The sequence below is a fragment of the Diabrotica virgifera genome, chromosome 5 (genome assembly GCF_917563875.1).
Source record: "Diabrotica virgifera virgifera chromosome 5, PGI_DIABVI_V3a".
Classification (NCBI taxonomy): domain Eukaryota; kingdom Metazoa; phylum Arthropoda; class Insecta; order Coleoptera; family Chrysomelidae; genus Diabrotica; species Diabrotica virgifera.
In genome coordinates this window covers 63,968,713-63,994,910 of record NC_065447.1, presented here as the reverse complement: position 1 = coordinate 63,994,910, position 26,198 = coordinate 63,968,713, and the positions used below count along the sequence as shown (strand labels likewise).

At 32.0% G+C, this 26,198-nt stretch overlaps 1 protein-coding gene across 3 annotated transcripts in view; it reads right to left on the bottom strand.

Annotated features, from left to right (window-relative positions):
• The window catches only part of LOC114344165 (zinc finger protein 845-like), a 48,843-nt gene extending 22,868 nt beyond the window's left edge, over positions 1-25,975 (bottom strand). The window contains exons 1-3 of one of the 3 annotated variants that reach the window (XM_028295016.2): positions 25,484-25,975; positions 25,297-25,422; positions 1,986-10,066 (exon numbers count right to left, since the gene is read on the bottom strand). In XM_028295016.2, the coding sequence (XP_028150817.2) occupies positions 8,835-10,066; positions 25,297-25,422; positions 25,484-25,655 (1,530 nt within the window). In that variant the 5' untranslated portion in view covers positions 25,656-25,975 and the 3' untranslated portion in view covers positions 1,986-8,834. Of the gene's footprint in view, positions 1-1,985; positions 10,067-25,296; positions 25,423-25,483 lie in introns of those variants that run through there. The other 2 variants (XM_028295012.2, XM_028295014.2) reach the window with 2 other exon arrangements.
• Between the last annotated feature and the right edge of the window lie 223 nt (positions 25,976-26,198).

Genomic DNA, 26,198 nt, shown 5'->3' with positions numbered 1-26,198 from the left:
TGTCTTTTTAAATCACTATTAGTAGTAAATTGCTTTAAACAAGTTTCACACTTGTGCGGCCTTTCTCCATTGTGTATTTGCAAGTGATGTTTCAAAACATTCATTCGAGAGAACAGTTTAAAACAAATTTCGCACTGGTAAGGTTTTTCGCCAGTGGCTATCAAATGTGTTTTCAAATTACAGTAAGGTCTCTTTTTATGCAGTTTGTATTTCATCCGAAAATTCATCCCAAAAAATTTCTATTATTAACTATCATGATTTTAAATATTAACCATTCACATCCAGATGTCAGTAAAGTCAGCGTTTGCAATTCGGGGATTCCCATCTATTTACATTGATCCCCTATTATTTACATTTGTACATCATTCCATCATTGCGAGTTTTGGATTGTTTACCTATAATCGTTTTAAAATTAGTGGTGCTTCGTTTTATAAGTTGTGAGTTTACAATTTTGCGGTAATAATAAGATTCCAAGTTGCAGTCTAAAAAGCAGCACATTTTGGTTTTTGGCGCAACGGCGCACCAAACTTTCCACTTATGAACGGGATAAATAAATAAAAAAGTAGGTACCCTCCCTCACTACCAGAATTCATTTTTTTTAAGTTCTATATGATTAACAAATAAAACTCAGCGTAATTTTAACCCACCACATCCTTCTCCCTTCCCCCACCATCAAAAACTTCATTTTTCGTTTTTATTTTTTGTTTAGGGGGGATGCAATCAATTTTGAAATTTCAAAAAATGCACACGCATAGTTGAGGCCTTGACAAAACATGTCTATTTTTATGGACCCGTAGATTAAGTGTACAACATACCTACAATTTTTGGGGGACGAACGTCCACTATTTTATGTGATTTTAGAAAACTACGGAACGTATCCCTACTTTTTCAATAAAAGTAAAGTCTTTTTTATGCGCTCTTCTCTAGAACGTATCTCCGCATAAAACGAGACCTTACGTACTTGTATCACTAAATTGCGTAAAACAAATGTTACACTTGTGCGGTTTTTCTCCAGTGTGTATTTTCAAATGATTTTTCAAAGTACTTGCTTCACTAAATGGCTTAAAACAGATTTCACACTAAGGTTTTGCTCCAGTATGCACTGTTAAATGTCTTTTCAATTCACTTGTAGTAATAAATTGCTTTAAACAAGTTTCACATTGGTGACGTTTTTCTCCATTGTGTGTTAACAAATGACGTTTCACACGATCCATTCGAGAGAACTGCTTGAAACAAATGTCACACTCGTAAGGTTTTATGCCAGTGTGCACTTTCAAATGATTTTTTAAAGTACTTGTTTCACTAAATTGTTTAAAACAGATTTCACACTTGTGCGGTTTTTCTCCAGTATGCACTCTTAAATGTATTTTCCAATTACTCGCATCACTAAATTTCTTAAAACAAATTTCACACTTATAAGGTTTTTCTCCAGTGTGTATTCTCAAATGTCTTTTCAAATCACAATTACTAATAAATTGCTTTAAGCAAGTTTCACACTGGTAAGATTTTTCTTCCTTGTGCATCATCAAATGTGTTTTCAAATTAATTCCTTGAGAAAACTGTTTTGAACAAATTTCACACTTATCAGGTTTTTCTCCAGTGTGTATTCTCAAATGTCTTTTCAAATCACAATTACTAATAAATTGCTTTAAGCAAGTTTCACACTGGTAAGATTTTTCTTCCTTGTGCATCATCAAATGTGTTTTCAAATTAATTGCTTGAGAAAACTGTTTTGAACAAACTTCACACTTATAAGGTTTTTCTCCAGTATGCACCCTTAAATGTCTTTTCAACTCACTATTACTAATAAATTGCTTTAAACAAGTTTCACACTGGTAAGATTTTTCTCCCTTGTGCATCTTCAAATGCGTTTTCAAATGAACTGCATGAGAAAACTGCTTAAAACAAATTTCACATTTATAAAATTCTTTTCCAGTCTGTACCTTCATATTTTCAATTTTGGGCTGGGAAAAACCTAAAATAAAAACCAAATTTTAAAAATTTATGAGGAAACTTGTAACGGTTACAAAGGTCATAGAATATCACCCCTTAATTTTTTTGTGTTAAGACCGTAAGTACGCCTCTAGTGTTATTTTTTGTTCCGCCCTGTATATTGAATCGATGAATTCTTATTTCTTCAGATGTGTGTTTTGTCGATTCTACGTTCTCACGAATGTTAAATTTATAATCTGTTGTTACGCAGAATGTGACGTAGTTGTTTTTGAGTGTCCAAGTAGTGTTTGCCTGGAAGCTCACCGTCAAAGAAGTTAAAAGTCATAAATCTTTCAGTAAATTGTTTTTATCGACATATAGTCTGAATTTTGTTAATATTTTCTCACAAGTGTTTGGCGATAACAGCTCAGTAGAGCACACGTGCAAAATTACTGACTTAGCATTTTTGGTGGGAATAACATTCTCTGTGAGAGCCCAGAAAAAACAGCTTACCGATTATAAGAGGTCTTGGTGGAGAAATTTTGCATGGCGTCAAATTAGATGTTTGGCGTAGTATGATTTTGGTTTTCTGATTGGCCAAGATTGATTGATTGAGGAATTTGAATCTGTAATTGGTTGATGGGATGGATCCTGTGATGATTTTGAGAGGGCGTTGATTTTGAGAGACGTTAGTTTGAGGAGATCGAGTTAAGCAGTTCTGTTAGGTCTGTCATCAAGTCAAGTTAAGTTTTCAAGTTGAGTTAGCCTGGGAGGGTCCGTTGCTTGCAGCGGTACCTGAAAGGTTGAGTTAAAAGTCTAGTTTGGAGTTGCAGTGACGTTAAAATGTAGTTACCAGTTCTTAGGCCGGCTGAGAACTCAGCGCGGCGATGCTGTGTGGTGTGATTACAATGGAACTCCGGCAATTTTCGTTGCTGTCAAGCGAATTGTTGATAATTTATAAATACCACTTTTGGTATTCCCTTTTTTTATGCAGTCAGATCCAGAATAAGTTTTCTTTTTGTGTTCCAACACCCTAGTTAAAGCAAAGGTTGCTTTGATTTTAGTAATTTTGATCCCGTTCAATGAACTAGAAAACAAATCACTTTTAATACTTTTGTTCGAGTAAAACTAATTTGTTTTTGAGAATGCAGAATGCATACAAAGCTGAATTTTTCTATAAACTATGGATAACCTTATGTACTGTTGCTGTAGCTATTAACATTTTGAAGTGACTTTCGCGTAGTGAAATAGCGTCTTGGACTTACAACCACACCAAGAAGAACAGGACTGATAAACAAGGTATATTTTGTAAACTTTCTATTTTATTTTTTTGTAACCTCGATTTCTATCATTGGTAACACCGAGATTAGAAATTCATTTTTTTTGTTTTTTAATAAATAATGTTTGATTTGCAAAATATAAATTTATTATTTATTTCCTTCTCTCTTGAATCGTAAGAACACTATAGAATATTGAGTATAGAGTAAATAAGGTAAGTTACATTATAATATTTTGTATATTATGTATATTTTCTGTGTGACTAGGTTTTTGTTTTATTTCGGTTCCTTAAGGTAACCAGTGGCGCCCAATATTTTATTTTTTTTTTATTTTACGTCTTATTTCGATTTTTCTATCTTTTTAAATTTTTCTAAGCTAATAAGATTATACTATTAACATCCCTTAAGAATCCACACGCCATTAGATCTCTGAGACTAGAGCGACCGTGGCCATGTTCTTCGTTGTGTAACACCCCCTTCGTGTCCAATTTCTATCCCCTTGTTACGTCATACAAATAACACCCTCGTAAGGCGCATTTAAATCAAAGTGAACACAAACGAACGAACGAATTCGTTCGCATTCGCACATGTTCCAACCGATGTCGGTAAGTGAGCGAATCATCAAAGGAAATCGTTGTTCAATGTGGACAGTGGATAGACGGTAGCGAACGAATTCGTTTAGAAGTACTGATTTAATTTATTTACAAACATTAGTTTGAGAGGGTTGTTTATTGTGTAGTTGTGAAAACATAATTTTGCAATATGGAATATGCCTATGAAACCCAAAATCGAAGCTATATAAAATAATAAACAGAAAAACTGATGCTTGTTTTAACATTTCTATAGGAATGGGTTGTGATGTCTCGTGAACTAAAAAATGAATTAGCTTCTGGCATCATTTAGACGAGAAAGACAAAAAGCGGGTTCGAAGTGGTTTGCTTTTAAAAGCCTAATGTTTTTATTGGATAAATTTCAACCCTATAAACATTAATGAGGTAACCAAATCAAATTAATTGCTAAAATTAATTAAAAGCAGGTTTATTTTGATACACCAATTTTACAATTTATTATTTGAACATAATATAGTCATAATATCAAGAGCAAGTAACTTTTTCGAGGAAGGATTTTAAGAAAGCTGGTTCTTTATGTTATTTTCTAAGCTCCCTCAAACAGCGTATAATACCTGCTACCTCCTATTTTTGTAAGCTATTATTGTATTAAAATTTACCCAGCAAGAAACACGAAAATAAACTTAAACACAATGTGTGACTGGCACTGGCCCATCTTAAAAACATCTGCGGGCAATATGCACTCCCGATCATCAACGAATGCGAACGTTCGCTTCAATGTAAATGGCCCTACTTTGTAGCGAACGAATGACCAAGCGAACACCTACGAATTCGTTCCTTCGTTCTTTCGTGCTCGCTTTGATTTAAATGCGCTTTTATGGGGCACGTTTCATAAATGCCGCCCACCGTTTAGGCTTTTGTCCCCATTTCATGTTACAAACTACAGGGCAAAACAAAAAATGTGACTGGGGTGGGTATCACATGAAACGGCCATTAGAATTCATTATGTGGAATTTATTTAGTATTAAAGACCTGGCTTGTCTGACCAGATCGGCCCGAAATATTTCAGCGATATAACACGAAAAAGTATGTTACCGTTTCCATTAAAACCGAATACATATGTGAAATAAATAAGAACAGTTTGTATAAAAGATAGTAACGAAATTTCGGAAATGTGTACGCTTGTTCATGAACAACTGCACATATTTACAGAAAATTTGTATTCCTTTAAATAAAATTTTTATTTTTTTTTGTTAGTACAGACTACCTTAACTGTCTTAAAGATGTCCATCGGTAAGAAATATCATAAATTAGAGATCTCTGCACTAGAGGTCAAATATTAATAGAAAAAGTTAGAGAAACTCCTCCGTTGTAAGCAAAGAAACTAAAAAATTACAAAGAAATGAAATTTGTAGGTTGCGAAGTTATTTCCTCCTCTATATAATTTAGCGCAGTATGGAACAATTGCGGAATAAAACGAAAAAAAACTTTGAACTTGGCATCACTGTCCATAAGATGATTTACTACCAACACTTCGTAAAGACCTTCTTTGGATCTATTCTAAAACATTTTCAGACTTGTATTTTATTTTCATTACATATTTCTAATCGGTGCCGCCCAAAATCCCGACAGCCAAAACACCGACACGTCAGAATCCCGACAGGCCAATTCATGAAATGAAATATTACGATAGTATATCTTAAAGCATAAAACAATCATTATGTAACTAATAAGAACCAAATGTTGACAATATTAAAGTTTTAAATGTTATTTTATAATTTTTCAGAATTAGGGGTAGTTTTCACCCTTAAAAATCCAAAAGCTTACAACGACCCAATATAGAAAATGAACTAGAGGGTGAAATGAGCCTAATCCCAAATTTTTGTACAAATTGATGCTGGACAAAAAATCGCGAGGTTTTGCCATTATTTCAGTTTCTTTTCCTCGACTGAAAGGGGACCTTTTTGAATAGGAATCTGGAAAGAAACCGAATCAGAATTTTTCTCAGACGGGAGCGGCTTCACAACATGAACTAAGAGGACTTTAGAACTGATCTGTGAATAATTGGGAGATTTTCCAGAATATAATTATAAAAAAATTAATAACGCCCGGTTTCATAATCAATTTAAAGTGAACATTAACTAAAGTTCACTTTAAAGTTGACATTTACCCATATGAATTGCATTGATAAAGATACCAACTTAAAATTTAAAGTCCACTTTAACTGATTATGAAACCGAGCGTAAAACTTAACAATAATTATGGTTTTTCTCAAAATATGCGGCTTGATGGCTTTTTGTATTAAGGAAATTTTATAATTAGTATTTTAATGTATCTTGTGCTTTGTTTGTACTGTACCATGTTGTGAAACTCATTTAAGAAACAATAAATTTTTCTATCGATGCTATACAATGTGCAACATCTCTCACTACTTACATACAGTCAAAATGAAAAATTTTTCACACAGTGAGAAAAGTAAGCCATTGCAGTGAGAAATAATTTCTCACTGGTTCTTCGCCGGTTTTCATACATATCATCGCCATTTCCATGGTAACATGCACAATACAAACACAATTATTGTTGTCAAACAAAATGTGTTGAAGCAAAACTTACCAAGAATTACCTTTCAAACCTGTTCAAATATAACTGTTAATTATAATTTTAAATACATAAAGTATATAAATATTAAGAATATTAAATAGGTACCTACATATACATGTATATGTATTTTATTTCAATTTAGGCATATACCTAATAAACTGCTCGTCAAAAGTTAGGGATATAGAAAATTATGCTGATTTTTTCGCGAACAGACGGATTCCGTTATTTTTTTTATTTTAGATTTTTCTTTAGTATTTACACAATTGTGAAAAGGTTTACTCAAACTTATTTTTTGTATTTATACCGGGTGGAAGAAAAGAAATGTTTTTCTTATGTTAAGTTTGAGACACCCTGCAGGGAGAACGAGGTATAAATGTGAGTATACATCAGAATCGTATTGTAGTCATATGTTTTGTAAACATGTTGTTGTTTGAATGTCTCTGATATCTTTAGAAACAAAAAAAATAGACGGTTTTGTAATTTAACACGTGCTTTAACCGAAACAAAAGTTTGAGAAACCTTGTAGGGAGAAAAAGGCACAAAGGTGAGTATACCTCGATATTATGTTGTATTCTCGTATTTTGTGAATACTTTATTTTTTTAATTTCTCTGATATCTTTAATAACAAAGAAACTAGACGGTATTACTCTTTAATATGTGTTTCAATGTTTCACATGTGTGATGTGATGCATGTCGTCAGTTAAAACACATATTAAAGAGTAAAACCGTCTAGTTTCTTTGTTATTTAAGATATTAGAGAAATTAAAAAAATAAAATATTCGCAAGATATGAGACTACAACATAATATCGAGGTATAATCACCTTTGTGCCTTTTTCTACCTACAAGGTGTCTCAAACTTTTGTTTCGGTTAAAAAACATGTTAAATTACAAAACCGTCTATTTTTTATAAATTGTTTTAAGCAATTTTCACACTTAAACTTCTGTGTGCATGGATTTTCCTCCGAGTGCATTCTCAAATGTATTTTCAAGGAATATCCTTGAGTAAACTGCTTGAAACAAATTTCACACTTGTGCGGTTTTTCTCTAGTATGCACTCTTAAATGTCTTTTTAAATCACTACTAGTAGTAAATTGCTTTAAACAAGTTTCACACTTGCCTTTCTCCATTGTGTATTAGCAAGTGATGTTTCAAAACATTCATTCGAGAGAACTGTTTAAAACAAATTTCCCACTGGTAAGGAAATTATTTCGCAAGTGTGCGCTATCAAATGTGTTTTCAATTTACAGTAAGGTCTCTTTTTATGCGGTTTGTATTTCATCCGAAAATTCATCCCAAAAAATTTTTATTATTAACTATTATGATTAAATACTATGATTAAATATTATGATTAAATATTAACCATTCACATCCAGATGTCAGTAAAGTGAGCGTTTGCAATTCGGGGATTCCCCTCTATTTACATTGATCCCCTATTATTTACATTTGTACATCATTCCCATTCCATCACTGCGAGATTTGGATTGTTTACCTATAATCGTTTTAAAATTAGTGGTGCTTCGTTTTATAAGTTGTGAGTTTACAATTTTGCCGTAATAATAATATTCCAAGTTGCAGTATAAAAAGCAGCACATTTTGGTTTTTGGATTGATACGTTTCAAGTGAGTGTTGTGTAAAGTTTTATTTTTCATTAGATCACTAAGAGCCGCTATATGTGAAATTTGCTAATCATTTTAGGCACGATAAGTCTAACTTAAATAGCAGAACCTCAAAGAAAACCTATGAGCACTGTGCCGTCACTTTTTAGTGGCACATTCCTCGACAACGGCGCACTAAACTTTCCACTTATGAACGATATAAATAAATTAAAAAGTAGGTACCCTCCCTCACTACCAGAATTCAATTTTTTCATTTTATTTAAGTTCTAGATGATTAACAAATAAGACTCAGCGTAATTTTAACCCACCACACCCTTCTCCCTTCCCCCACCATCAAAAACTTCATTTTTCGTTTTTATTTTTTGTTTAGGGGTGATGCAATCAATTTTAAAATTTCAAAAAATGCACACGCATAGTTGAGGCCTTGACAAAACATGTCTATTTTTATGGACCCGTAGATTAAGTGTACAACATACCTACAATTTTTGGTGGACGAACGTCCACTATTTTATGTGATTTTAGAAAACTACGGAACGTATTCCTACTTTTTCAATACAAGTAAAGTTTTTTTTATGCGATTTTTTTATGCGCTTTTCTCCAGAACGTATCTACCGCATAAAACGAGACCTTACGTACTTGTATCACTAAATTGCTTAAAACAAATTTTACACTTGTTCGGTTTTTCTCCAGTATGCACTCTTAAATGTTTTTTCAAATTATTTGCTATATTAAATTGCTTAAAACAAATGTTACACTTGTGCAGTTTTTCTCCAGTGTGCACTTTCAAATGATTTTTCAAAGTACTTGCTTCACTAAATTGCTTGAAACAGATTTCACACTAAGGTTTTGCTCCAGTATGCACTGTTAAATGTCTTTTCAATTCACTTGTAGTAATAAATTGCTTTAAACAAGTTTCACATTGGTGACGTTTTTCTCCATTGTGTGTTAACAAATGACGTTTCACACGATCCATTCGAGAGAACTGCTTGCAACAAATGTCACACTCGTAAGGTTTTACGCCAGTGTGCACTCTTAAATGATTTTTCAAAGTACTTCTTTTACTAAATTGTTTAAAACAGATTTCACACTTATGCGGTTTTTCTCCAGTATGCACACTTAAATGTCTTTTCCAATTACTCGCATCACTAAATTTCTTAAAACAAATTTCACACTTGTATGGTTTTTCTTTACTGTGAATTTCCAAATGTCTTTTTAAATTACTTGGTGTAGTAAATTGCTTTAAGCAAGTTTTACACTGGTAAGATTTTTCTCCTTTGTGACTCATCAAATGTGTTTTCAAATGATTCACTTGAGAGAACTGCTTAAAACTTATTTCACACTGGTAAGGTTTTGCTCCAGTATGCACTGTTAAATGTCTTTTCAATTCACTTGTAGTAATAAATTGCTTTAAACAAGTTTCACATTGGTGACGTTTTTCTCCATTGTGTGTTAACAAATGACATTTCACACGATCCATTCGAGAGAACTGCTTGAAACAAATGTCACACTCGTAAGGTTTTACGCCAGTGTGCACTTTCAAATGATTTTTCAAAGTACCTGTTTCACTAAATTGTTTAAAACAGATTTCACACTTGTGCGGTTTTTCTCCAGTATGCACTCTTAAATGTCTTTTCCAATGACTTGCATCAATAAATTTCTTAAAACAAATTTCACACTTGTATGGCTTTTCTCCAGTGTGCACTCTCAAATGTCTTTTCAAATGAGAATTCCTAATAAATTGCTTTAAACAAGTTTCACACTGGTAAGATTTTTCTTCCTTGTGCATCATCAAATGTGTTTTCAAATTAATTGCTTGAGAAAACTGTTTTGAACAAACTTCACACTTATAAGGTTTTTCTCCAGTATGCACCCTTAAATGTCTTTTCAACTCACTATTACTAATAAATTGCTTTAAACAAGTTTCACACTGGTAAGATTTTTCTCCCTTGTGCATCTTCAAATGCGTTTTCAAATGAACTGCATGAGAAAACTGCTTAAAACAAATTTCACATTTATAAAATTCTTTTCCAGTCTGTACCTTCATATGTTCAATTTTGGGCTGGGAAAAACCTAAAATAAAAACCAAATTTTAAAAATTTATGAGGAAACTTGTAACGGTTACAAAGGTCATAGAATATCACCCCTTAATTGTTTTGTGTTAAGACCGTAAGTACGCCCCTAGTGTTATTTTTTGTACCGCCCTGTATATTGAATCGATGAATTCTTATTTCTTCAGATGTGTGTTTTGTCGATTCTACGTTCTCACGAATGTTAAATTTATAATCTGTTGTTACGCAGAATGTGACGTAGTTGTTTTTGAGTGTCCAAGTAGTGTTTGCCTGGAAGCTCACCGCCAAAGAAGTTAAAAGTCATAAATCTTTCAGTAAATTGTTTTTATCGACATATAGTCTGAATTTTGTTTATATTTTCTCACAAGTGTTTGGCGATAACAGCTCAGTAGAGCACACGTGCAAAATTACTGACTTAGCATTTTTGGTGGGAATAACATTCTCTGTGAGAGCCCAGAAAAAACAGCTTACCGATTATAAGAGGTCTTCTATTGGTGGAGAAATTTTGCATGGCGTCAAATTAGATGTTTGGCGTAGTATGATTTTGGTTTTCTGATTGGCCAAGATTGATTGATTGAGGAATTTGAATCTGTAATTGGTTGATGGGATGGATCCTGTGATGATTTTGAGAGGGCGTTGATTTTGAGAGATGTTAGTTTGAGGAGATCAAGTTAAGCAGTTCTGTTAGGTCTGTCATCAAGTCAAGTTTAGTTTTCAAGTTGAGTTAGCCTGGGAGGGTCCGTTGCTTGCAGCGGTACCTGAAAGGTTGAGTTAAAAGTCTAGTTTGGAGTTGCAGTGACGTTAGAATGTAGTTACCAGTTCTTAGGCCGGCTGAGAACTCAGCGCGGCGATGCTGTGTGGTGTGATTACAATGGAACTCCGGCAATTTTCGTTGCTGTCAAGCGAATTGTCGATAATTTATAAATACCATTTTTGGTATTCCCTTTTTTTATGCAGTCAGATCCAGGAAATACGCAGAATAAGTTTTCTTTTGTGTTCCAACACCCTAGTTAAAGCAAAGTTTGCTTTGATTTTAGTAATTTTGATCCCGTTCAATGAACTAGAAAACAAATCACTTTTAATAATTTTGTTCGAGTAGAACTAATTTGTTTTTGAGAATGCAGAATGCATACAAAGCTGAATTTTTCTATAAACTATGGATAACCTTATGTACTGTTGCTGTAGCTATTAACATTGTGAAGTGACTTTCGCGTAGTTAAATAGCGTCTTGGACTTACAACCACACCAAGAAGAACAGGACTGATAAACAAGGTATATTTTGCAAACTTTCTATTTTATTTTTTTGTAATCTCGATCTCTATCATTGGTAACACCGAGAGATTAGAAATTCATTTTTTTTTTGTTTTTTAATAAATAATGTTTGATTTGCAAAATATAAATTTATTATTTCTTTCCTTCTCTCTTGAATCGTAAGAGCAGTATAGAATACTGAGTATAGAGTAAATAAGGTAAGTTACATTATATTTTGTATATTATGTATATTTTCTGTGTGACTATGTTTTTGTTTTATTTTGATGTAGCGATCTATTTTTCTTTTAATATTTCCATTTTGTGAAATTTTGGTTCCTTAAGGTAACCAGTGGTGCCCAATATTTTATTTTTTTTATTTTACGTCCTTATTTCGATTTTTCTATCTTTTTAAATTTTTCTAAGCTAATAAGAGTATACTATTAACATCCCTTAAAAATCCACACGCCATTAGATCTCTCGAGACTAGAGCGACCGTGGCCATGTTCTTCGTTGTGTAACACCCCCTTCGTGTCCAATTTCTATCCCCTTGTTACGTCATACAAATAACACCCTCTTATGGGGCACGTTTCATAAATGCCGCCCACCGTTTAGGCTTTTGTCCCCATTTCATGTTACAAACTACAGGGCAAAACAAAAAATGTGACTGGGGTGGGTATCACACAAAACGACCATTAGAATTCATTATGTGGAATTTATTTAGTATTAAAGGCCTGGCTTGTCTGACCAGATCGGCCCGAAATATTTCAGCGATATAGCACGAAAAAGTATGTTACCGTTTCCATTAAAACCGAATACATATGTGAAATAAATAAGAACAGTTTGTATAAAAGATAGGAACGAAATTTCTGAAATGTGTACGATTGTTCGTGAACAACTGCACACATTTACAGAAAATTTGTATTTCTTTAAATAAAATTTGTATTTTTTTTGTTAGTACAGACTACCTTAAATGTCTTAAAGATGTCCATCGGTAAGAAATATCATAAATTAGAGATCTCTGCACTAGAGGATCAAATATTAATAGAAAAAGTTAGAGAAACTCCGTTGTATGCAAAGAAACTAAGGGCCGGTTGTTCGAACGCTAATCAAGAAGTTGATTATAATCAATCATTTATTGTAATCAATTTTCTTGATGGGAATCAAATCGCGACATGAAAAATACGTGTAAAACACTAATCAGTTATTGATTGTAGGTAAAACAGTAATTAAAATATAGCCGCAGCTCTTAAATTATTAAAAATTGCTTATTATTATTATTGATTTGTAAGTAAAAACAAGAAATTAACATCAGAAAGAGTTTAATTATGTTTTATTTTAAATTAAAACCAAAATAATAAAATAAATCAGTCAACATAACCTCAAAATGCGACATCTGTCAGAAGTACGCTTAATCAAATATAATTGTAATTAAATATTTGATAATGATCAGTTTTGATTAGCGTTCGAACAACCGGCCCTAAAAGTTACAAAGAAATGAAATTTGTAGGTTGCGAAGTTATTTCCTCCTCTATATAATTTAGCACAGTATGGAACAATTGCGGAATAAAACGAAAACATTCTTTGAACTTGGTATCACTGTCCATAAGATGATTTACTACCAACACTTCGTAAAGACCTTCTTTGGATCTATTCTAAAACATTTTCAGACTTGTATTTTATTTTCATTACATATTTCTAATAACGCAGACCAGACGCATCGTCGTCATCCTGATTTTCTTCTAAAACCATAAAATAAACAAAGCCATGTCTGCAACCATTATTTTTAGGATGAGTTGCTAAATACAAAAAAAATTGACTGAAACTTATAATATAGCAACGAAATGACTGCATGTATACAAACTACAAACACACGAAACTTCTGAACGGAATAATTCCCTGAGATTGAGCGCTTTTTCGTGCTATATCAACGAAATATTTCGGGCAGATCTGGTCAGGCAAACTAGGCCTTAAGACGTAAATCAATAGATGAAAGTTAATTTTAATTTTGACAACGTAAATTATTTACTATTTCTGAAATTGCTTGTTATGATGAATATAGTTTTTAATCTCCCTGATCCGAAATTTTACATCGGGATGTGCGTCGAAACGGTGCCGGGGACACTAAAAATTTCATTCTTTTTGTTTTATCATGAATTTATAAGACCTGACTTTATGACCACCCTCGGTATATTGCAAAATCTTATAACTCAAATTTTAATAAAACATTTTTTTGTGTTTTATAGGTCATTCTAAACAAAAAAGGGCTCTTGTCATTTTTCTGAGAAGATAATAGTTTTCGAGTTATAAGTGATTTAAAATCTGAAAAATTCGAAAATACGCATTTTCGAGGCTTGAAAACTCGAGTGGATGCATTAACAATAAAACACAACGGTTTATATTGAAATAAGCCCTATAATGAAATAGGCCCCGGTTGCTCATCAAAATCTTAAAATTTAATGTTTAAACTTCAATATAGGCACTTGACAACCTCAAAAATAATAATTTGCAAATGAGTTTTCAAGCCTCGAAAATGCATATTTTCGCGGTTTTCAGATTTTAAATCGCCTATAACTCGAAAACTATTAACTTCTCAGAAATATGACTTTTTTGTTTAGAATTACCCAAACAGTCTAAAAAATGTTGAGCAAAAGACGATACACGCACATAATTAATAATTAAAAAACAACGGTCTAAATTGAAGTTAGACCCGATTACTCTTCAAAATCTTGAAAATAATGTTTAAACTTCAATTGAAGCTCTTGGTAACCTCAAAAATAATATTTTAAATATCAATTTTTAAGACTCGAAAGTGCGTATTTTCGCATTTTTCAGATCAGATTTAAATTACCTATAACTCGAAAACTATCAACTTTTGGAGAAAAATGACAAGATACCTTTCTTGTTTAGAATGACCCAAAAACCTAAAAAAAATTGGCGTTATAAGGTGATCTTATGAATTTGTTTAAACAAACTCTGCCAAAAATTTCCCCCGGCATTCTTCAAATTTGTTTAAATGGTCCAGCAAATGAAGCATTTTGGCTCGCAATTTTTTCGTCCAGCATGGATTTACTTGAAATTTTCACAGAAGGTAGGGAATAGTCCAAAGATCATTTTCTATATCATACCGCTGTACGCTAAAACCTTGGGGGTGGTTGCCACCCCATCTCGGGGGTGGAAATTTTTTATTACATTTTAACCATGTAAATAGATGTAAAAAGTAATTTTAAGAAAAAAATGTTACATTTTTTTCGTACAACTAATATTTTTCGAGTTATTCGCGCTTGAAAGTAAGTTTTTCGACGAAAATATCGACTTTTTTAGAGGGTTCTTTGAGAATACCTCGAAAAATATGCATTTAATCAAAAAACCTGTAGATATCAAAATTGTATCTTTTAGTAACACAAACCAAATTCTTTTTCTATAATATCTTTAAGACCAACACAAACCGAGATACGGCATGTTAAAGGTTAGCTTTTTTCGTCAAATGCATAATTTGAAATATTCAAAGCCAAATAACGGGAAAACTTTGCATTTTTCGAGGAAAACTTATGAATACTTTTTTTTGTATACAATTAGATCTTTCATTTAGATTTTTTCTAAATTAGATTAGATTTTATTTTATATTATTAGATTAGATTTAGAAAAAATTAGATTTTTTCTAAAAAAAGATAATAAAAAGTTTCTAGCGCGAAAATTTAGGGACTTACGATAAAAAAAAGGTCGGTACCTGCTTTTCTTTACGAAAAAATCAGTGAAAACAACCCCCTAACTACCCTCCTAATTAAAAATTGGTCTTCACCTTTCTGCAATTCCTTTTATATTTGTATTACCAATACACCCAAGAAGTTTGACCTATTTAAAAGACCTAATTTTAGAAAAATTTGAATTTAAAGAAAAATTAATTTTTTGTAATTTCGTATTTTTCACCTTTTACTTCAAAATATCTCCGAAATTACTGGAGTTACGAAAAAAATGATATACTACTAAATTGTAGCTTTTTTAATAACTAAAATTCCATTGTACATATATTTTCATTCCAGTGAATAGTTAGCGAGATATAGCTGTTTAAAACCTCTATTTACGAGCAAACACCCCCTTATTCGAGCCCTTTAAACCCACCCCAATTAAAAACTAAGGGATCTTACGGAATTTAATTTACACAGTCCTATAGCTCTTCAAAAATCCTACAAAATCATTAAAAAAAATTTTTATCGCCAAAAATGAAGGAGCTATGTTTATAAAACGAATTTTTTTTTCTAAAAATGTGAATAGTCCACTTATGGAGCATTTTCAATGTATGTGTAACAGAACCGGTTCGTATACTGGAAGATGACTAAAAAACTATTTGTATTTGTGCATATTTGTAAATTCGTATTTTTGTGTAAATAAATGTTTTGTAATTATTTAATTCTACTTTTTTCTATATAGATATATTAAATTATCTACTTATAAAAATTGTAATGTTATTAAGGGTGGTTTTTAAGGGTTGAAATATTATGATATTATATTATCCTAAAGCATAAAACAATCATTATTTAACCAATCAAAACCAAATTTTACCCATATTAGTTTACAATGTTTTTATACAATTTTTGACAATAAGGGGTAGTTTACACCCCTAAAAATAATTAACGCCCTTGAGCATGATATAGAATTTAAAATACAGGGTGAGATGATACTAATCCCAAATTTTTATGTAAATCGATGCCAGCCGAAATTATTCTTTTAGGATAAGTAATTTTTTTATATATAGCTCCAACAAGGGTGGTTTTAAGGGTTGAAATATTATGATAGTATATCTTAAAGCATAAAACAATCATTATGGAACTAATAAGAGCCAAATGTTGACAATATTAAAGTTTAAAATGTTATTTTATAATTTTTACAATTAGGGGTAGTTTTCACCCTTAAAAAACCAAAAGCGTACAACGGCCCAATATATAAAATGAACTAGAGGGTGAAATGAGCCTAATCCCAAATTGTTGTACAAATCGATGCTGGACGAAAAAATTGCGAGGTTTTGCCATTATTTCAGTTTCATTTCCTCGACTGAAAGGGGACCTTTTTGAATAGGAATCTGGAAAGAAACCGAATCAGAATTTTTCTCAGACGGGAGCGGCTTCACAACATGGACTAAGAGGACTTTAGAACTGATCTGTGAATAATTGGGAGATTTTCCAGAATATAATTATGAAAAAATTAATAACGCTCGGTTTCATAATCAACTTAAAGTGAACATTAACTAAAGTTCACTTTAAAGTTGACATTTACCCATATGAATTGCACTGATAAAGGTACCAACTTAAAATTTAAAGTCTACTTTAAGGCTATGGGTACATAATTCGCAAATATTTTACGTGTATCCCTACTTTTTCTGTCTTTACACGGCAAATTACATGTAGTAAAATTCACACTGGTATGGATATGTAAACATTACTAGAATGTCATTCTACTTGAAAATGTCATCATTCATTTAAAGAGATGGGTTTTGAACGTTCTTGGATAACTGATATTTTTATAATTGCAAATTATTAATTCAGTTAATAAATATGATAAATTTTTCACTAACTATGTATTCAGTTATTGTAGGTAATAATTTATTTGTACAACAAAGACTAATACTCAATCGAGAAAAGAGGAAAAGTGTTAAAGTGATTTTTTTAATAATATATTGTTATGGAACGCTTACAATTTTGAACATCTTTAACAACAAAATACTTGGATCACAGAATATATTATCCTGATGTATTCTCTGCTTGGATCTTCCACAAATAATACACAATAAATATCTGTGGCAAAAAGTTTATCTAATGCCATCCCCTCTTTGTGAACACACACACACACACAAATAATACACAATAAATAACTTTTTATTAAGTTCACGTCTTAAATCAATTATTTATCAAATACACTATACATCAATAATATTTAAGAGGATCGGTACGTATTTTTGGCTGCAATGCTATTCAAATGGGGATTCATTTTTTTCAAATCCTGAGAAAACCAATAAGTATTTTTGAAAAATTTAAACGCAGAATGAAAGATTACGTTATTAACGAGGGCCGAAAGTCCCTGAGAACTTCTATAATGTTTATTTTAATAAGTTATAGGGGTGAAAAAACTAAGAGAAAATTTAGTGTGATTTTTAATTTCAAATATATCATTCAAAATAAACCTTTTATTTATTCTAAGGGACTTTCGGCCCTCGGTAATAATTTAGTCTTTCATTCTGCGTTTAAATTTTTCAAAAATATTTATTGGTTTTTTCAGGATTTGAAAAAAATGAGCACAATGCCGTGGTAATATTTTCCAAATCTGTCTTTGTCTTACAACGCACTCAACCGAATATAATATTGTCAGCATATATTTTCAGTCAGACACTGACAATCAGTGACAATTTTAAATATTTGACATTGCATCGGGAATATTTTGAGAAATTGATTAAATATTATTGATATATAGTGTATTTGATAAATAATTGATTTAAGACGTGAACTTAATAAAAAGTTATTTATTGTGTATTATTTGTGGAAGATCCAAGCAGAGAATACATCAGATATATCCTGTGGTCCAAGTATTTTGTTGTTAGAGATGTTCAAAATTGTAAGCGTTCCAAAATAACAACTTATTAAAAAATCACTTTAACACTTTTCCTCTTTTCTCGATTGATTATTAGTTTTTGTTGTACAAATAAATTATTACAATCACTGAAAACATAGTTAGTGAAAAAATTATCACATTTATTAACTGAATTAATAATTTGCAATTATAAAAATAACAGTTATCCAAGAACATTCAAAAGCCATCTCTTTAAATTAATTATGACATTCTAGTAATGTTTACATATCCACACCAGTGTGAATTTTACTACACGTAATTTGCCGTGTAAAGACAGAAAAAGTAGGGATACACGTAAAATATTTGCGAATTATGTACCCATAGCCTTAATCAATAACTCAACATATTCCCGATGCAATGTCAAATATTTAAAATTGTCACTGATTGTCAGTGTCTGACTGACAATATATGCTGACAATATTATATTCGGCTGAGTGCGTTGTAAGACAAAGATAGATTTGGAAAATATTACCACGGCATTGTGTTCATTTTTTTCGAATCCTGAAAAAACCAATAAATATTTTTGAAAAATTTAAACGCAGAATGAAAGACTAAATTATTACCGAGGGCCGAAAGTCCCTTAGAATAAATAAAAAGTTTATTTTGAATGATATATTTGAAATTAAAAATAACACTAAATTTTCTCTTAGTTTTTCACCCCTGTAACTTATTAAAATAAACATTATAGAAGTTCTCAGGGACTTTCGGCCCTCGCTAATAACGTAATCTTTCATTCTGCGTTTAAATTTTTCAAAAATACTTATTAGTTTTCTCAGGATTCGAAAAAAATGAATCCCCATTTGAATAGCATTGCAGCCGGAAATACGTACCGATCCTCTTAACTGATTATGAAACCGAGCGTAAAACTTAACAATAATTATGGTTTTTCTCAAAATATGCGGCTTGATGGCTTTTTGTATTAAGGAAATTTTATAATTAGTATTTTAATGTATATCTGTGTAACGTTAGGTTTGTTCCAACACGACCGAGAACCGTCACGAAACGGTAACGCTCCTGGACCTCGATTTTTGACCCTTCGCTTCGTTATCGATCATTCGCTATCTGTACACTAAACAGATACGAAGCGAACACGTTCGATAACGAAGCGAAGGGTCAAAAATCGAGGTCCTGCGCAGTAAACAAAATCCGTTCCAACAAAAATATGATCGTCATCGGATCGCCCTTCCCACTGTTCCAACAAGAATTGTGATCTTTTAGTGATGGTTTCGTGATGATCATTTCAGTAATCGGGAAATAGGGTTTTTCATTGATTGTCATTTGTTTCGAGCTTTTGTCATGTGTCACATAATATTAATATATCTACGGCATACGTCTTTAGCTTTTATCATTGGATATACCAACAACAATATACATATTGATAGATAAATCAGTTATCAGTCAGGTAACCGTTCCAACATCGGTTTCCAAATTACCGTCATGGGACGATAACTGGGCGATACAATTACGAACATGCGCACAACAAACGGTAAAAGTAGTTTCGTGACGGTTTCTGGACCGTCCAAAAGTTTATGTTGGAACAAACCTGTTATTGTGTAATGTTATTGTGTAACTCATTTAAGAAACAATAAATTTTTCTTTCGATGCTATACAATGTGCAACATCTCTCACTACTTCTTCTTCTTCTTCAGGTGCCATCTCCGCTACGGAGGTTGGCAATCATCATAGCTATTTTAATTTTTGAGGCAGTAGCTCTAAATAGTTGTTTCGAGCTGCATCCAAACCACTCTCTCAGGTTCTTCAACCATGAAATTCGTCTTCTTCCGATGCTTCTTCTGCCATCTATCTTTCCCTGCATTATGAGTCGTAGGATGCCATACTTCTCGCCCCGCATCACATGTCCGAGATACTGTAGCTTCTTTTCTTTAATTGTAAGTTCAACTTCCTTTTCTTTACCTATTCTTCTCAGTACTTCATTGTTTGTAACTCTATCTACCCAGGAAACCCTCATAATTTTTCTATAGGTCCACATTTCAAAGGCGTTAAGTCGTCTCATTGTCTCTACATTTAACGTCCATGATTCCACTCCATAGTATAGAACACTGTAGACGTAACATTTTCTCACTACTTACATACAGTTAAATGAAAAATTTCTAACACAGTGAGAAATAATTTCTCACTGGTTCTCCGCGGTTTTTCATACATATGATCGCCGTTTCCATGGTAACATGCACAATACAAACACAATTATTGTTGTCAAACAAAATGTGGTGAAGCAAAACTTACCAGGAATTACCTTTCAAACCTGTTCAAATATAACTGTCAATTATAATTTTAAATAAATAAAGTATATAAATATTAAGAACATTAAATAGGTACCTACATATACATGTATATGTATTTTATTTTAATTTAGGCATATACCTAATATACCTAAAAATATCTAAATTATTTAATTTTGAAATTTGAATTCCTGACAACAACGCGTCCATAGAAAAAGTACAGTGTACACTTGAAAAATGACATATTTCTCCCTCGCTTGATTTGCGGCACTAGCCATCGGCTCTTGCCAACAAACTTCTTCGCTCGTGAGAAATATGTCTTTTTTCTTCCTTTTTGTACAATATACTATTCTCTCTCTCTCTCTCTCTCTCTCTCTCTCTCTCTCTCTCACACACACACACACACACACACACACACACACACACACACACACACCCATCCACTGGAGGGTTAAGGTAGATAGATAAATAAAATATTTATCATCTTTCCACATATTTTTATTTTTTATTATTTGAAGGGTATAGAATCAAAACTCGAATTCTCCATCCATGGCCGAAATTGAGTTGTTTATATTTTCATCCTACACGAATCCAGAACTAGTTTCAAAATTAGCTTTATCCAATATAAATTCAATGTTAAAAAAAGAAAGCTTTTGAATCAAACCCGTCTTTCTCCTATGACAGTTCTGCATGAAACCCGTCTTTCTCCAACCGACCAATAGGAGGCGTGTAGGTAAGTGTAAGGTAGTGTAAGTGAGTGGAGGGGACTCACACATATTTAATTACACTTAAAAAGACAATGTGGACACATTACTAAAAAAACATGGAAATGACTAGAGGAGTATTGAAGAAATGCAGTTTTATCTTCATATTATTGACAATGGAATTGGAGCAAATGATAATGAGGAGAATAATGAAGTTTTGAAGTTTGTGAACTATCAGAAGAAGTTGACCTATTTAGAATTTACATATACCTGTGCTTTTTAACGAAATTAAGGTTTTCTAATTTTTCACAGTGGCGACGCGTGACTTTTTCTTAAGTGTTATCAAAACCAGATGTAAAAAATCTTATGAAAAAAATATTTTGAACCTCCCAAATACAAGTTTTTGTTTTCAATCCTCTGGGATAAAATTAAACAAATCACTATTCCCAAATTATATGTATATGTAATAGGTAAGTATAACAATAAATAATAAACAAACTAAACAGATTATTCTACCATAAAATTAACATAAAAAATGAACAAGTAGGAAAAAGAATATATTGTGAAAACTGTTGTTTATATTTTAAGTCTGCCATTTTTAATAATCTCATTTTTTCTTCAAAATTATATATAAAAAATATATACAAGGAGAATAACTTTTCCATGTTTAAATGCACGCACACTGTAATCTGTAATAGGTACTAAACTAACGTTACCAAACCAAAAATGGGAACAATACTGATATACACAGCGTGCCCACGTGCCATCTCTAGAGCCTTCGCTTCTTGAAAATTTTCAGAAACAAGCCAGTCCCGAGCAATAGCGAGGATCATCCTTCATTACCACAACCAAAAGTGGTAACAACATATATAATAATGTGCAATGGATTCACATAATTTCGACAATATTTTCGTGCACCTAGTTGGCTATTTACTGAATTAGGTACTACAGTAGAGTCCCTCTATAACGAGAACTGAAATGGTGGATTAATTACCACGTTATAAGCAGATCTCATTATATCAGACGACAATAATAATATCAGAAATGCTTTGATGCCTCTTACGTAGTTTATTAGGTGTCGATGATCGACCTGAACAATGAGCGCCATCGTAATTTTCCCATAATATTCAATATCTTTGGATAAACAGGAAGAAGTTTATTACAGGCGGCGGAGTTTATTACAGCACTGGCCTCGATAATAACACAGATGTTGGACATTTCTATATACAGGCAGTTGGGGTATTTATTTATAACCATAACAGCGCTAAAAACAGGTAAAGAAATATATTCTTCGATTTCATTTTTCCTCGTTAAAACCAAATATGCCTCGTTATAGAGGGTTATAGTTCAATAGGAATTTTATGGGACACGTAATGTATCTCGTTATAAGTGAAACCTCATAATATCCGTGTTTGTTATAGAGAGAGTCCACTGTATTAACAAATATTTCTGTTAGTAAAAAATATAAATGGAATTTTTTCATATTAGTCATGAAATATTTATTTGCAAGATTTTTAACTGTTACAATGGTAACAGTGGTTACATGGACGCTTAGCCAGTGATTTTTCAACAATATTTTTTAAATTAATATGTCTTACTGTTTATTAAAATAAAAAGCAGATATTTAAAACATTTTCTATGCATTTTCTGTACCACGCTAATTACGGATTATAGGCATGATCTTCCAAGAACTATACTGTCATTGGAACCAATAAGATCTGTTGTACCACTATCAAGCTAATTATAATACAGTGGAACACCGATAAGTCCGCCTCCAATAACCCGGAAGTCCGGCTCACCCGGACCAGTTTTCATCAGGCAAAATGAACATTTTGACTAAGTTTTTTACCATGAAATAAACAATACTGTATACAACTGTACGTAATTTTGGTGTACTGTGCATATGTATTTAATGTTTTTGCAATTATAATGGAGTTTATCGGTAAAGATAAAGTATTTTATTGATTAAACGGATCGGCAGCAGTCCCAATTAATCCGACTTATCGATGTTCCACTGTACTTTTATTCTAGTAAAATCTTCTTTATTGTAAAATAACTTCTTTATTGTTCTTTGGTTAGACCACACTTAGATTATGCATCATGTGTTTGGTCACCTCAATATAATTGTCACATTAATAAAATCGAACAAGTTCAGCATAAATTCTTACGTTATTATGCTTATAAGATGCATTTCACTGGTCAAAGTTATGAGTCTTTACTGCAAATTATTCGACTTGACTCATTACAGAGTCGTCGTCAACATAAAGATCTTTGCCTTTGCTTCTTATATAACTTAATTCATGGTCATAAATCCTGTATCTCACTCTTAAATAACATTGGTCTACGTGTACCTTCAAGAACCAGCCGTTCTGTGACCACCTTCCACGAAGTCATTAACCGTACAAACTATGGTTCAAGTTCCTATCTCTGTAAAACTATTAAATTAGCAAACACATTATCTCCGCATATTGATTTCTTTATGAACGACTTTACTGCGTTTTCCATACAATTACATTTATACACTTGTGATCATAAAAAGCAGGTCACTCAATGAATATTATTCAAGTTAGATGTCTCGAATTTTCTAAACCTGTTGTCCGATTTGATTTTTTAGTATGTTATAGCCTTATTCTTTAGCAATATTGCTATAATAATATTGTTGCTAGACAGGTAAATTGTCATTGTATACCGGGTGTAACAATCATACATTCCTCAAAGTTCGGAACACCCTGTGGAATGTTTTGGCATAGATAAAATATTGAAATTAAAACTCGATTGTAGCCTTAGGCTCTTTTAACATTTTCTTTTTTGTTTTATTTGTTTTTGTTGGATAATAAAAAAGTTAGGCACATTAACAACTAGCCATGCTCTTCATCAATACAGGGTGTTTCTAAATAAGTGTGACAAACTTTAAGGGGTAATTCTACATGAAAAAATAATGACAGTTTGCTTTATAAACATATGTCCGCAAATGCTTGGTTTCCGAGATACGGGATGTTTAAGTTTTTCTTACAAACTGACAATTTATTTATTGCTCTAAAGCCCGCAGAGATATGCCAATGAAATTTGGTAGGTTTTAAGAGACAGTTATTGTGCATTTTTTGACATACAATTAATAATTCTACATTCACCATTGGCATGCATAGGGGTATAAACATTTTAGATACATCAGGTATGCACGCCAATGGTGGATATAAAATTCTTAGTTGTATGTCAAAAAATGTGCCATAGCTACCTCTTAACACCTATCAAATTTCATTTGCATATCTCTACCGGTTTTAGAGCAATAAATAAATTGTCAGTTTGTAAGAAAAAATTCAACATCCCATATCTCAAAACAGAAGAATTTGCAGCCACACGTTTATAAAGCAAACAATAATTATTTTTTCATGCAGAATTACCCCTTAAAGTTTGTCGCACTTATTTAGAAACACCCTGTATTGATGAAGAACATGGTTAGTTGTTAACGTACCTAACTTTTTTATTATCCAACATAAACAAATAAAACAAAAAAGAAAATGTTAAGAAAGCCTAAGGCTACAATCGAGATTTAATTTCAATATTTTATCTATGCTAAAACATTCCACAGGGTGTTCCGAACTTTGAGGAATAAACACAATATGATTGTTACTCCCGGTATACAATGACAATTTATTTGTCTAGCAACAATATTATTACAGCGATATTGTTAGAGAATAAGGCTATAACATACTAAAAAAATCACTCAAATCGGACAACAGGTTTAGAAAATTCGAGACATCTAACTTGAATAATTCGTCGAGTGACCCGCTTTTTATGATCGCAAGTGTATTTAACTTAATGTTTTAATTTCAGGACTGATTTGTCAATTACTGTTATTGTTTTTGTTCTAAGATAAGTTGTATTTGTCAATTGCAAAATGTTTTAGATATTTAGATTTTATTACTTTATATTATAGGACTAGGATATCAATTGTTAAATGAGAGCAAGTAATTTTATTATTGTTTATTACGTATTTACCAAATTTGGACTAGATCTTATTTTGAATTGTTTTTCTAGTTTGTGTGACATTTTAATTGTATTATGTACTAATGGACTTCGGTCCATCAATAAGTAATAAATAAATAAAAAAATCGGTAAAAAAACAAAAAGTGTAAAATTCCAGCTCCAAAAAGGGGAATTGTTTCAAAACTTGCTTTCTCCTAACGAGTTTGTTTCAAAACTTGCTTTCTCCAAACAAAAATGCCAATTATTTAATGATTGACAAAAGTTGGATTTCACTCATTACATAATATCAATTTCTGTTAAATTCTATAATATGAAACTTAAATCTGTGTGATAACTGTAATGGTTTGTTTTTTATAAGTGTTTAACGATTTGTGACAAACGAAAATTTTGGAAAAAGCGAGTTTTGATTCTATATCCCTCACTTCACTCACCCGAGTTATCTTCATCTGGTTCATTCTTTAAGCCTCTAAGATCAAGGGATGTAGCTGGCTGACTTTCTATATATCCTGGGACATCTTGAGCGAATTCTTTTTTAATTTCAGCTTTGATTTTAATGGCTAATAAATAACAATTATTACATTAAATTGTTTTAACACTAAATTTTATTACTTATCTTACCTGATTTGTCATCTGGTTCATCCTTCCAAGCTTCAATATTACTTGTTGAAGTGTATAACTGACCCCCTACATATGTTTCACTACATTCAAGAAAACTTTCCTCCTCCTTAAGTTCCACTCTTTCTTTACTACATTCAAAAAAAGCTTCCTCAGGTTCAAGTTTAAAATCCATGGCCAACAGATAAACTAAATACAAATATTGGAAATTGGAAACATACAAAAATATGCTTTTTTACTTTAATCAATGGTAATAAAATATAGAGTAACAAGCTACAAGCCCTACATGTTCCTTGATTCAAATAGATCTTTTTTTCCTCAAAATGTATAAGAACATTTGAAAATGGTTTCTATAACTGCCCGATTTTGTTAATTATATCGTTGTTTAGTAAAATAAAAATAGGGACTACTTGGTTTTAAATTTAAATAGTAAAATGATTATAAATAACAAGTAAAAGAAATAAAAAAAATCGAAAATCTAACAGACAAGTGACATTAATTAGTATAGTATTGACAAATGACAATGTTGCCATGTCACATGTCATCGACACTTCGACTGGTTCGACTGTCTGTCTGTGCCTTAGAATATAAAATAAATCTCTTTTATATTCTAAGGTCTGTCATAGCCACCTTTACTTAACAAGCCATGAAGAGAAAAAGGCAACATCGCAATTGATGACGTACGTAGTCCGACTTTCGGACTACCGCTTTTGAAAAC